At 28.4% G+C, this 16,146-nt stretch overlaps 1 protein-coding gene across 1 annotated transcript in view; it reads right to left on the minus strand.

Moving 5' to 3' along the window:
• Positions 1 to 3,710, minus strand: part of LOC114130243 (protein sax-3-like) — a 72,434-nt gene extending 68,724 nt beyond the window's left edge. Inside the window, exon 1 of the mRNA XM_050198866.1 lies at positions 3,045 to 3,710. Within this exon, the coding sequence (XP_050054823.1) occupies positions 3,045 to 3,126 (82 nt within the window). The 5' untranslated portion in view covers positions 3,127 to 3,710. The remainder of the gene's footprint in view (positions 1 to 3,044) is intronic.
• Between the last annotated feature and the right edge of the window lie 12,436 nt (positions 3,711 to 16,146).

Here is a 16,146-nt window from a genome sequence, read left to right on the forward strand (position 1 = left end):
GACGAGACAGTGTCACCCTCGTACACCCCGTCCACTCGACCACGATTCTCGTTTTCCTAATTCGGTTAAAAAGACCTTTGTGTGACGAAACCTTATAATACAGTGTATAGGTGGTACTTTGCTATACGTACAACTGCATAAGTTATATTATTATTACAGTTGCGTAATTAATAATAAAATACTATATCGTTAATTAATATCCACCGTTACGCATTCGGTAGCAGCAACATCGCGATAACCCAACACCACCTCCCACAAGCTAGTTCAATCCATCTCTTCATACCACGACCTTTTTCTCCACCCACTACTGCTTGGTACACACACATACACCCGACCGCCGACCTAACCCTTTCCTCTGCTATATCCAACCGGCTGGAAGTGTTTTGCCTAACCGTGCGAAATCTCCGGTATTTGTACACCTGACAATACAATAACACAAACCACGCCACGCCATCCTCCACTTCCGGTCGTGTGTATACATAATAACTTGCCGTGTAAACTTGCGACCGTCTTTAATGAGCGCTAACACGCGCGACGGAGATTACGGAAAGGAGGAAACTGCAGGGTGCGACGAAAAACTTTAGCCGAATTGCAGCAATAATATTATTATTTTCGTAGGCCAGTCACGAAAATCTGAATGCAATGTATTTACGAAAAAAACGTCCATTAACCGTTAATCGTTATTAAAATATTATTGCGATATTTTATAACTGCGATACAAGTTTCCTCCAGTTATCGATCAGATAACATAATTCGACCAGAGAGGTATTAACCCATGTAAAAATTAATTGATCATAACAACAATAAAAATAAAACTTCGAATATTTTTAACGCTATATTTTGTTTATGTTTTAAATTCTCAGTTTGAACATGATAATATCTCGGATAGTGTTAATAAAATATTTACATACATAATAATAATATTATATTCCTATATTTGGGTGAAATCATGAGATTAAAATTTCAACAAATATGCCCTTTTCATCCCAATAGAAAAGTACGTGCTTATATCGTAATCGACGAAATTGTTGTATTATATCCAATCTAAAATAAGGGATTATTATATGCCATTGTTTTAGTGAAAAACAAACATTTCGAAACAAACTGTATATTATATCGAATAAACTAATATTTTTGTTTAATAATAACACCTAAACTAAACACCAGTATTTTTATATACCTATTAGTTATACGTTATATGTATACGATGTGTACAAAACGAATGTCTATATTTTGTTTCAAACCAGACGTTAGTATTATGTAATTTACATTAAGTGAGATGGGTCAGTGTTCATTGCTGTAGGTCTAATGAAAATATCACGAAATTTAATATTGATGCGTTTTGAACACGCTATAATAGGACACGATAAAAACTTGCAAAATGAACACCCTAATTGAGATATACTACCTACTTCACAAAGATAAAAATAAAATAAAAACATCATATTTTTTTTTTTTTTTTGAAGGGTTCGTCCATTAATAATGATGTTGTCTACCGCCTACAATCGTAAAAGTAATTTTTTATAAATATAAATTTCATTGGCAGATCATTACGGTGATTGCAAGTAAATATAATGTTGTAGGTTCTATACGAGTGTATATTTTTATAGACAATTTATTAGTGATGCCGTGTTTTTAGAAATTGATAAGATTCATCACGTACCTATACATAATATAGGTACAGTTTTCAGTTAGTAATATTCAACTTAAAGTTACGCTAATCATATAGTAATGATAACAATTTGATGGACATTTTTATTGCTAAGAAATTTAAATGTGATGCAAATTTAAAAAAAAAATCCAGTTCACTCAGTATATTTGAATGATGAAACAGAAATCCGGTCGACATTGAATTATTATACTGCAATTCAAAGCTGGTACTATTGAATTATTTCTTAGGGTAATTTAATTGCACTGAACAAGAGGCATAAAAATGAAGTGGAGAGCAGAGCATGGTGATGAAAAATAAGGGTAAAAGTATGGGCGAGGATGGTGAAGGTAGTATGGTGGTTCGAAGATGAGGACACTTCATTCACGGTACATAGGGGAGTGTAGAGAACTTAAGCCTCTGACGACGATATATGCTACCACGCTATGAAAGGTGAACGTCAAAGGTCTTAAGGGATGGAAGGGGGGATGACTTTTTATAGGGAAACCAAGGATCACGCGTCCGAGAAATTCCATGTCTGTAACGTATCTACTAGAGAAATCTGAATCGAAATCCGCAAAAAAAAAATACAAACAAACAATGAAATAAAATATTACAAGACTTTAGAAGCGGGTATTTCACAATTATTGGCTTCGGGGACTCGTCTTTAACAGTGATATTTACATTGAAATTTATTTGTTATTTTTTTATTATTATTATTATTATTTCAGTGTATTTATCCTTCCAATATCGGAAACAAATGAATTTGCTAATTACTGGAGTCATTAGTAAGCTCGTTGGTATTATCAAAATGAATGAAATACACATAATTCATTATTAACGAACATTCCACAATCATACAACACGTTTAGTTAGCACCAGAGATATATTTTGATATCCGTGTAATTAAATTTTCGTTTCCGAAAGACGAACGAGAAAAAATATATTTTTATTTAAAAAAAAAAAGTCTTCTCGAGAAACTCATTTCCGTAATACTACCAAGGAAAAGAAAAACGAGAACTGTTTGGAACATTATGGTTTTCGGATGCTGTTTGATGACATACATCATAATAACATATGCGACAGCGACAAAGAGGTGTACGATTTAAATTGTTACAACGTGCGACAGGTGTTGAGACTATACGTCTCACGAAAGGTATAGAATAAGGCGTTTTTCATTACAATTAGTATTATTGTTATCATCAATGGCTCTGTACACAAAATTGAACGGATAAAATTCTATATAATTTATTTTATCGCTAACTTATGTAAAATCTATTCAGATCGCCGTCACATATTCACTAATCCGAAAAGGTTACCTAGGTCACGGTTTAGTTAGAGTTAGTCGTATGGTATAAAAATATTATAGCTATTATATTAGCAATGTAGGTCTCACCTGCGGGCGCGTAGACGGCCAGGGCGCAGACCGCGATGACGGCGGTGGCAATCTTCAGCCGGCGGTCGGGTAACGGTCGCATGGTTGCGGACCGTGAAGCGCAGACGAAAAAATTCCGCAGAGGTGGACTCGATAATTCAACAAAATGGTCGTCGGCGGTCGTCGGACGGCGACGACTTGACGACAAGACTCTGCGGCACGTCTCCCGAACACATGACGTCCACGCGAATAAAAGCGTAAACAGACGACAGAGCAACGTGTTACGTTGATGTCTTACACTTTGGCGAGAGTTTTTATGACGGTCCACGAAAACGTTTAACGAAAACACAAACAAAAAGACAATGTCGACACTGGCGGAAGCGGTGTTCGACACTTCCGGTCACGCCGCGATCGTGTCCGGAACCGATTGATAATAATATTATTATCGCGTCAGTACTGTTATGCGTACGCCGTCGATGCTATTGTTTTTCACCCCGCAAAACGACGACTACGACTGGACCCGACGGACACTGTACGCGCGCACTTGCCGCACACGGACGCACGGCAGCTGTACCACTGTTACGCGACGATCGACGACGACGGCGATGAGAGGTCTGTACCGTAACGCGGACGGTCGTGTATTGACTGCCGCGGCGCTCGGCGCTCGTGATAGTTGACGCGCGGCGGCGGCGGCGGCGTCGTTGTCGTCGTCGTCGTCGTCGTCGCCACCGTCGTCCACGACACCATCAACCGTGCCACAGTCCCTCCCGCACCCTTCGATGGTGATTACGCCAGCGCCTCCAGTGGACGTCCGTGAGTTTTCGCGAGGGAAAATTATTACAACCCTACGGGGTGCCACACGGTTTTCTTTCACAGTTTCACAATGTCTACAAACATATACAATACATTTACTATTATAAATATTGTGCACTCGCGTAAGTGATTATCGAAGACGAATGCTGTGTAATGTTTATTTATATACATGTATATTGTTGGTTTTCAGCTGAGTGATACACGAGAATTAAAAAATTAATTTTTTATTGAATCAAAATAATACGGTCAATGCATGCTGCATTGATACGATGATCAGTACCGATGTGATCGTATTAATCGAACCTCGTGTTAGGTAGAATATTATCGATGTATCATTGTTCACATCCTATACGCGGCCATATCGCATGCACAATTTGTTATTTTCGTGTCTAAGATACGCATATTGTTACCTATAATATTATGTGGGTACAAGAAATATTCGTTTTTTGTATTATAACGTGATTTTACTATAGTTTGAACTCGTTTCGAGTTTTCTCCCTTTTAGGTCACTCAATACATATACATATATATTTTTTTTTTGTACCATAAATTCATCGAAAGGTTATTCTAACCGTTCGACAGACTCGTCGAAAAGAATCTCCACTTAGGTGCTATTTTATATTTTCATATACATAGCTAAACCTAGCTTACCTAGAATCTTTTAGAATTATTGACAAATCGGTCGTGTTTAAAATTTAAAATTTATAATTTGTTCGACATTGGTTTTTAATATTAATAATGTTATAATATTATACATAACTATACATATATAATACATATAATACATTATAATACACTTATAATACATTATTATATACGATTTAAAATTGCTGATAATATACGTAATTAGGATTTTGATAGAAAAGAAAAATTTTTATACGGAACTACTTTTTTTATTCTCTTTAAAAAATGTTTCTTTAAAAAATTATAGGTATCAACAAAAAACTGAAAGGCCCGATTTCATGTATATTCTAAGATCCATATAGATATAGGAGATAAAGCTGGTATATGTCAATAAACATAAAAAAAAAAATACAACTTTTTTTTATTATTATTTATACAGCTATAGTATTGTATTAAAATACAATTAAAAAAAAATATATATTTGGATTGTTTCATATTATCTTCTCATCTTCAAATTTTATATTAATTCAATCAACCCTAATATCTAATTCAACCCACGTTGTTAGCTGTGCGGAACATCAATTGGTAGCGTTACACGGATGACAGACAAAGATAACAAATCGGAGTGTGGCGTCATGGTAATTACTTAGGTAAACCATAATCTTCTTATATAACAGTGTAGGATTAGAAAAAATAATATATTAATAAGTCATCTGGAACAAGAATATAATAGTAGTGCGAATTAAATTGATGATACTGGTTTCCTTACATTCACGAATTATATATATATATATAATATATAGTATTTATATTATAGTTTGTAATTTATCTCATGAAATCGTATTAAACATTTTTTAATGCATTAACATAATTTAAAGATATTTTTAATAATAGATATTATAGTTATTGTGAATAACTCGATGGGTTTCAACGCTTTACTCAGAAATGTTTAGATTCGTATATACGTTTCTGTATATTATTTTTTCGATTAAAAATAATGTAAATAAAATAAAAGTAATTTAATTTATAAAATGAATAATAAAATATATTTATATAAGATGTTTAGATTATTCTAATAAACCTATATGGATATTATCTATTGATAAAAGTACAATTTTAGACTCTAAATAGATACCTACAATTCATCATAATTATTATAGTAACTATTTTATGTTTCCCAAGTCATTATAATATACACTCTAGTAGATATATTATTATTAATAATACTTATAAAAAAGTTTATTGAAAATCATATAAAAGCAACATCATCATTATAATTTCATCAAAACAAAAACAATTAAACGAAATATGTACGAAATTTATAATAATATTATTATACTTTATAACTATTGAATACTCACGTATATTGTGTTGTGTTTACTAGATATTAATAGATGTATAAATAATAGTTAGCAACTATAAATTTCTTATATTTATCAGAACAATTTTTTCATATTGTATAATATGTTTCTTTTTAACAAGCCACGTTTATCATTTTTTAGAAGGAATATAATAAATTATTTTCCGTTCTAAGTCAAAAATAGTAAATTCTACTCGCGTTCAGCTTTTGAGATAAAGATATTTTGTATTAAATTTTGCCTGGGGTTTTTCTTTATGAAAAACGTTAGTAATAAATTCTTCGTGCATTGTATAAAATATAATAAAAAACGATTTCTTCTTACAAATCTATAATGATTATTGATAAATAAAATAAAATAAAAATCCAATGGATTAAGTAATAGTTCGTTATCTATAATTAACAGTTTACGTCAAACTTATAATTGTATTTTTGATTAGTTAGTTTATGATACTTTATTTTATTTGGATTATTTTAAAAGGTTATGTTTTATTTACAGTCAATTAGTGTTTACTTTGTAAACTTTTTCTTGCTTGGTTCTTGTCAATTTTAAACTTTTTATTGTGATTTACTTTTATAATTTGACAAATAAATCGATTTTTTTTTAAACTTTTTATACATAAATATAATAAATATTTACATAACATTATGAATATATCAAACTATTATTTTCCTATGATTTATAACCAAAGAAACACAGGTATTGTAAAAAAAATATCAGAAGCTGATTAAAAAATAGTCATAATTATGGAAATAAACCAATAAATTATAAAATTTATTTATCGAAATGACACTTGTGATAAAGTAAATATTCATATAAAAAATGCAATAATTAATATGTCAATTGATAATTATGTCAAATTTAATTATATGGATCTTCAATTATTTTTAATAGTTTTTAATATTTTGAATGAAGTACTTGATGAGATAATATCTAATAATAATAGTTTATTTTTAATGTTATTTAAAATTATATGACAACATATGTGACTATAAATTATTAATATTTTGAAATAAAATTTTTTTTTTTTTTAAAAACCTGTAATGTTAAATTTGTTTTTAGCACGGAATAACAAAATAAATAAAGAAGAAGTTAAGAACAACATTTTAGACATATTGATTGATGTTGTAACATACTATGTAGTTACGCATACACGCGAGCGCACACATACACTTACAAAATATATTTATATATATATATATAAAGGCATATACATTCGATTCCAAAACACCAGTATGACAAACGGCCATCACTCAATGTCTGAAATAAATAAAATAGGTAAACAAAATGGATTCTGTATGAAATCCTTATGATTAGATTTATGTTGTATAAAATTAGAGGGGAAAATTGTCTCTTATAAAAGTTGACTTGAATACTGAATAAAATGCATTTTTTTTTTGCAACCAAAACAGTACAAAAATAATATCAAGAATGCTAAAACTGTTGATGACTTTTTTTCTTTTAGACAAAGAAATGAAAAATACCAGCAATTACATGCTTTGAAAAAAGTCTACCTACTGTTGTACATTCAACTTTTTTTTCTACCATATTCCATGTTCCACATCGATAAACATATTATATAGTTGATATTAATCTTTACCAGCTATCATAATTTATTCTTTGTTTATATTTGCTGTTAATCTATTATGTGTATGTAGTACATACATTTTTACATCTAGTGACTGGATAATTTAGATTTTTTGGACTGAGGGGATCAGCTATCTTGTCTGATTACTAACAATCAATGAAATAAAATTACGTATTTAAATATTGAATATTCATACAGATTATATTTATAATATGTATACCTACCTACGTTTTAACACGTTAATTGAAAATATTATTATAAAGTCTTGGAAATAGTCGGTAATAAAAAAATAAAACAATAAAACACAAATACATAATAATAAAATATATAGATATTTTTTAAGTGAGCTATATAGAGTGCGTTGATCGTTTATAACTTATGTATTTTGACTTTTAAAATGAAACAAGAGATATTGATTTAAAACTGTTTTTATTAGTTGATTTAATTTAGAATCATTTCCTACACTTCTATCTGATTTCATATGTATTACTTAAATGTCGTTATCTTGCATTTTATGGTTTCATCGTATTTCTATATGCATTTCAGATATTATCTGATTTAATCTAAATGTTTAGTATGCCATAAAAAATAAAGGTTAATCGAAAATAATTGTATAATGCATGCAGGTAGCTATTAAAGATGAATTAAATTATTTTTTTTTAATTAAAAACTGTAACTGAATTGACAATAATAAGCCACCCAACAACATTTCTTGAATACACAGCTAGGTAAGTTTTTAATAAAATCAGCCAAATATATTTTATACACCTTTATCTATATACTATTTTTACGATTGTGAGAATTATAATATTGAAATTATTTTGAAAACGCACTTTTAGTGGGATATTTATTTTTCTATAAATATTTATATTTAAAAGATATAAAATTCCAAAATTGATTCAAAATAAAATATTTTAACTATTTTAATATTAATATTTAGTTAAGAATATACTTAGTTAGTAGAAATTTAAAACACTTAAAATAATTAACATGACAGAATTTAAATTAAAGCATTAATATCATATTAAATTATAAAATTTTAAATTTAAATTATTTTTAATCAAAAAAAAATATATATATATATATTTTACTATTTAATAATTAATTGTAAAATTTTTCCAATAATAATACTGTATTTATATAGGTATATCCAGCGTCATGGTCGTGGCATGAGCTAAGTAAAAAATAATTCAAGAAATATATATTATATACCTATATATATAATATTAGATATTTTTTATAATACAATAAAAACGATATTATAAACCATTTATAATTTAAAATTAAGTGCATGTAATGTATTAGATTCTTGAGTAAGTTTATAGTTTGTTTCATTAAGTTTATTTTAAATGAAAATTATAACTTACAAATATTAAAATGGAAGATTTAGGATAAAAATGCCATCGCCAATACAATGTCAAATACGTAAAAACTTAATATTTTAAAAAATATATATAAATTAAGCGCTTGCTAGATTGTATTATATAATTTGAATAAGTTTTTAAAAAAGATGTTTTGACAATGACCACTAAAAATTCCATAAAATAAAGATTATATAATAACTCCGCGATTTTTTGAAAAATACTTTATAATATTTATGAATTCATGATAACAAATAAACTGAGCTTCTAACGAGCTACATTTCTATATAAAAAAAAATATATACGAGTATATATGTATTATGTAATTTTTCTTTGAATTAATTTATAAAAAATAACTTTTTTTACATTTATTGAAACTTTCAATAAAACAATGCGTAACAACTGGTACAGCCTTTGAAATTTAAAACAACTAAAAGCAATTCAAAAGTTTTTTTTTCAACTGTATTAAATAAAATATTATTTAAACTTAATTATTTTGCCTAGAACATTATTTTTATTTTAATCATTAATTAATAAATGTGGAATATTGAATGAAACTTACTTAACATTCCAAAGAATTTTTTAAAACTAATTGCTCGCCAAAATGCATTCAAGTCAATTTTTATTTTCACTTTCACTAAAAGATCCGCGATCCTAATCATGTTCCAAATACTTTAGACGAGATTTATGCATACTTGTCGTTTAATTTATTTAAAAAAAATAAATTAACAGTAAGTACATTATTATAATCAAGTACCTCTCTTTTCTCTCTATTTTAACCATTAGTTTTACCAAAAACCATATGTATTGATTCTTTAAGAATGTATAAAGTACAATAAATAATGTTTGTATTTTGGAAAAACCAAAAAACTTATGTTAAATTACTGTAATAAAAGCAAAACTAAATTAATATGGCTCGTTTCTACGATAGTTGTGAAGATAATAGAAAACGTAATACTCATCAACTAAATATCGAACGTCTCAAATGAATTACCCCTGTACACTGCAATATCCACACTATTAAATGTTAACTAAAGATAAACACGTTTTATTATGTACATTTAATGATTCAAAGTTAGTGCTCTAATATTATGCTCGTTAATTTGATCATTGAGATCGTTTAAAGGCTTTAAAAAAAAAAAAAAAAAATACAAATTGAAGACAGAATATTAGATTGAAGTGAAATTGGATAAAATGTTCATTTATATACCTACCATTTTCACTATGTAGGACGTTGGTGTAGTATATTGAATACATTTTACTTTTTTACAATTCGGGAAATCCTTAATTTGGTCGAAATGTTGTTAGGATTACATAATAAGTATTAAACATTACACTTTATTGTTAAGTTATTAACACATTATTTTATTTAATTAACTTCTACCAAGATATAAAATAATTGTTTTTATTTCTCTCTAATGAATACTATATAAATAACAAAAGACTATTATTATCACGTCACGCAAAGACGCAACATTGTAGAGTTTTTGGATCACGATTTTGCATTAAGCTGTTTTTGGATCGTTCGAAGTTGTGCATGTTTAAATAGCTGTTGTTTCCATAGCTATTATACCGGTTAATTAATGAGAAGTCGTGAAGCTGAACACAAAACCAATTAAAAAATAGACAAAACTAGTATCGGAGGTATTCTAAGAATATATAATGTATAAATATGTTTTCATGTGACATATATTTTAAGGTAAATAAGTTTAACATACATTTTGAAACTGAAATAATATAAGAAAAATATAATAATTATTGTCATACAGTTTTACTTACAAGTAAAATAAAGACAAAAAGGCAAATTTATATTAAATATACATAAATAATTAAACACACACAATCGTATTCAATGTTATTGAATCACAATTATAATAATATTGTTTATTTTAATATATTTTTTAAAACTAATATTAAATTTAATAAACATTTTCACGATTACTAATACGATTATATTTTAAGAACCATTTAAGTTTTATTATTATTTTTTTTAAAAATACTTAAAAAACAGAGGAATTTCGTAAAAACTTAAAAGCTTCTTTTTACGCGTATTAACTAGCATATGTAACGTTACTTGGATTTTTGGGAAAAGGTACCTGCTATAGGTGATGGATACATGAAAGGTGGACATTTATTGAATTAACTTGTCTTTAACTGTGACCTTTGATTATATAGCCTTATGACATTTTACAACACTATCGTCAAGCGTGCGTAAAGATATTAAATCATTGATACTTTCTTTCGGTCATAAGTACCAAAGTACTTAACGATAATACCTTTTAAAGTATATGATGTATTCTATGACTCAACATTTTTATTAATATTAAAAAAAAGCTTTCATATTATTATACAATAATTGAAAAATATTGTCAAACTTAAATACAAAATCATTAGTAAGTATAATACCTATTTCTATAATATAATAATATAATGTACAATACATAGTATAATAGTATTATAAATTTGTTATAAGTATCATTTAAAAGAATTATTATTTCTGATATTATAAATAAATATTTTTATGTAAACGGAAATTATTTTATCGTTGATAAGATTGTAAAATTGAAATATATAGTTAATTTAAAATAATAATATCAACACGTAAGTATCTTAATGTTAATTTAGAAGTGTTAGTCTCCTCTTAACTATTTTTATCAACTATACTGATATAGACATATAGTACGATTAATAGTGATACTTGAAAGTAAACTCAATTAACATTTAATTAATTTATGAACATTTGAATAAGTTTATTTTAAAAATTAAAACTTATTATTTATAAAAATGTGTATTTTCTTATAAATTTCTCTATTATAATCACACTGTTTCATAAATTCCTACTGCAATTTCTGGTAATATTCATTTAAAGTAAATCATCAAAATAATTGTTTACTAAAAAGTAGACTGGCTTCTGGCTATGATATTTTATGACATATATTTGAATTTTAAATATATTATAATATTAAATAATATAAATTTACTAACAATTATTTTTTAATTTTTGAAATAATTCATTTTTATATTAATTCACACTATACAACAGAAATATTAAAACAAACCCAATATTTAATTAAAGTTAGAAAACAAGTTAATACTGCACATAAACCTTTATTTCTTTTTACCGACCTGTAGTGGAGTAAAAATCATTAATATTCATATACTAACTCAACAGAAAATGTTGAATTAAAAAATATATAGTATCATATATGATAATATATTATATTTAGGTATTTTAATAATGCAAATGAATATATCAATGTTAAGTTACATAATTATTGTAATACCCGGTATGATGTCATATTTGAATTTATTTATGCAATTTAGTTTATAATATGATAGCTTGTCAAAAGTAAACAATTGTTTTACCATAATGTTAAATTTAATTAAATCTTTCACATGTACAGTCAATATAAACAATATAAATACGAGTATCTACATATAGGTATGAATATTTTACCAAGTTTTTATTGTTAAATATTAAAGCCGGTGGTCGTTTAAAAAATTAAACATAAAAATCATTTATTATTAATTATTATAGCTTATCATAATCACTGTATTTATTATTATGTTTGATTTTTAACATTATATTTAGGGACACCTTCATAATATTATAGCAAAATTATAATTATGTTTATAAATGCAATAGCAATATACAAACATTTTACATTACTGCTATAAAATATAATATGAAAGAGTGATGATAAAATAGAATTTATAATTTATTGGTTTACATACACAAATAAACATATTAATAATAATATTACTATCCATAACCACGGCTAATCTAAATTTTAACTATATCTGTGTAATTATAAGAAAAACACGTGTGCAGACAGATTACGTTTATACAAATATTGTATTATATTATTATATACAGCATACACCATCAAACGCGGAGATTTCATCAAGTTTCATCGCGAAGTCGATAATTATTTTTAACCTCTGCCGACGGTATCCCAACAATAATTATTGAACTAGATCGTTGGAATAGCGAGTGAAAAACAACAAATTATAACAGCTTTAAACATTGTTTTACTACAACGTTCTGAACGAGAACGTACACTGCACGCCATATGTACGCACACGTCGCAGCGGAATATTAATCGAATATCTACCTACGGTGCCGATTATCCGTGTTTTGGGGACGCTACCGCGGCGAAGGATCAGAAATAATAAGTTAAATAAAACGTACGTTGGCCGATACCAAATATTTATCCACACAAACAGTCGTAGAGATCGCACGCCCGTGGGTCGTCGGCGTTTCTGTTCGTTAAAACGCGTGTTGTCGACCGCGACGAATCGGTCCGTGACGGCGGCAGAAGGAGCTGTGAAAACATCGTCTCTTGCTCATAGTTCGCGCAATATTACACGCGTGGCTAACAACCATAAAAGGCTGCCGAGTGGTAGCAGGAGACCGAGTGAGCGGAGATTTTTCTTCGCATTCAATTTTTTTTTTCGGTTAATCTTTCGAGTTCCAACACATCATATACCTACACTCGGTTCACTGCGTCATTTCGTATAATAATATCATACGCGGTGTAATGTGTGTAGAAATATATACGACCCGTCTGTATGTGTTGTGCACACGTGTATTATATGTACCGTGTAGGTACACACGATACAATATAACATAATGCCCGGCACCCTGAAAAGAGAGTGAAAACGGCCAAATCCGTGTCGGTCGCGCACATATATTATTATGTCTCGCGTGTGTGTGTGTACCTTTACCGACCGATGTGTTGGCCGTGCATACTACGGGTTTTTCTACTACTACTTCTTTTCTCCGATTCATCTTTAAATCCATCGCTGCACCAGCGACCGACACCGACGCCCATTGATCATTGCTCGAAAATCCGAATTTATTCACACTCGGACGATCACTTACATCACACAAACACTCGTACATGACATACACACACATACTCCCGCGCGTATGAAAAGGTTCTGGGAAAAAAATTAACCCCTCTGCGCGCGATCATCCCCCCTTTTCCGTCGCAGTGATACTCCGGTCCTCCGCCACACAATGGGGTACACGCTAGTCGCACAGACAAAAAAAAATTCCGTCTGTCCCGTACGAGGGCCGAGTCGAATCCGCAGCTGCCCCGACCGTTGTGTGGACCTGATTCTTCTTCTTTTTTTTTCACCGTTTTTATTTTTTTCCTTCTTTTCACGCAAACAACTCGTATAGTAATAATATAGTGTGTATGTGGCACAGTTATTGTACGCGCCGTGTATACAACACACGCCGCGGTTCTATGTTGACGTTATACTTGATTAATTTTTCGAGACCTTTTTTTTTTTTTACTGAACTAACTAACGGATGAAAAAAATTATAGTTTCTTCTCCCTCTTTTTTACACGCGTCTGATACACTCGGATTTTGATGACGACTATAACGACGAGCGATGGTGATGACGGTGATTATGATTGTTCTTGCACGGTGGCGTTGTACACCGAGGAGATTCTTCTTGACAAGCGCCGAGGGCAGAGAGGGGATGGAAAAAACCATTTTAAATATTTAAATACATTCACATCTCACTTTTATCTGTCAATTGGAACATTATATGAATTAATTTTATGTACCATACACTTTATATCCGTATTTATGAATTAATTTTTATTTGTAATAAATATTTAATGTTTTGATCACTATTATAGAAATACAATGAATATTTATTTTATTTACTTAGACCTTTTTTTATAGTCCAACCCCTAACCTAACCTAACCCCCCCCCCCAAAAAAAAAAAAAAATCGTTGCATAGCGTATGGACGACAAAGCACTATAATGTATTATAAATTGAAATATGTGCACTGTAATTTTTTTGTTACAGAACCACAATAATGTTGACTTAGCTCGTTAAACGTTTACAATCTAAAACGGCCAAACGATTAACGAAAATAAAAATTGTAGGTGCGTTAGAGTTTTTTATACTGCCAGGGCTTCGAAAAACTACGAATTCACATTAAAACACAGAACACCACGCTGTTTTTCGTCTTTCCAAAATAATATGCGAATTAATGTTCCAAGTGTAATGATAATGAATTTTGATAAAAAAAAACTGCATAAGATAAACACGTTTTAGTACGTATGTCATTTAAGATAAATGGTCTATTGATTGTAAATGCAATTGTAACTTGTATACTATTATGAATCAAGATCAGATTGATCATTGATCAAGATAAATAAATACCAAAACATGATAAATTTATACAATTTAATATTGTAATTTATAAGTATTTGAAATACAGTTTATTTTATGGTTTGCATCGATTAGGTATTTAATATAGTATATTTAGTATAGTTACCTACCTACATATACTATAATAAATATCTCCTAATTGAATACGCACATGATGCTTTAAAGCCTTGTTAGTATTTTAATTTTTGAGCCAATTTAAAACGTAATACCTATGAATAATATAATAAAATGAAAACCTCGAGTCATCCACATTGCACGCAACCAAGATATTCGTGATATAACTTACTATTAAGACTTAACCATTATCTTTTTTTTATACGATATAATATTTTTTATAATAGTAATCCGCAGTGTGTACTTTAATTTTCGGTATCTGTCTTTCATTCGGTATTAATTTCATAATAGTTCGCTATAACATTATAACACCGATTATTACAATAAAAAAATATATATCATATATCTTTAAATTTTCATTAAAATTGATTATATTTATAAATTGCATTATATGTTAACAACATTACTATAATGCATTTGCCAGTAACACATTAGTTTACATGTCATTTTGTATGAAGACGTTTATTATTTCGACAGACGTATAAGGGAAATACTAAGAAGGTGTTATATATTTTCGAAAGACACGATTACTACTAAAACAATTTTTTTATTTTTAAAACATAATAATAATCATTGGCTTATCCCATTGAATATTATGTTTGTGCACATCACCTATATATGTTAAAAAAATTATATTATTTACTTCAATGTAAGTTGAATTTATTGATTTCACTTTGTTTGATTTTCATTTAAAATAAAATATTATTACAACTATATTATATCGTTTATAGTTGCTTGATTTAATATGATATTTTGAGAATAGTATGTATTATAGTATTTAAATTAATCATTCATCAGTCATCAATAATAATTTTTTTAATTTTAAACGTCTATTTGCATAAGTAAATTTTTATCATAAAAATAATAATAATATAATAAAAATTAAAAACTTAAAATAAAATCTGCTTCAAAGATACACTATGTAAATTTATTATCTAAGAACCTACATACGGAATGAAAATAGTTATTTTTTAAGTCATGAATAATCTAATAAGGTACAAAATATATATTATATTAACTTTGTTATAAAAAATAATTATTGCATAGCTATATTATAATATGTTT

The sequence above is a fragment of the Aphis gossypii genome, chromosome 1 (assembly GCF_020184175.1).
Source record: "Aphis gossypii isolate Hap1 chromosome 1, ASM2018417v2, whole genome shotgun sequence".
In the NCBI taxonomy this organism is placed as follows: domain Eukaryota; kingdom Metazoa; phylum Arthropoda; class Insecta; order Hemiptera; family Aphididae; genus Aphis; species Aphis gossypii.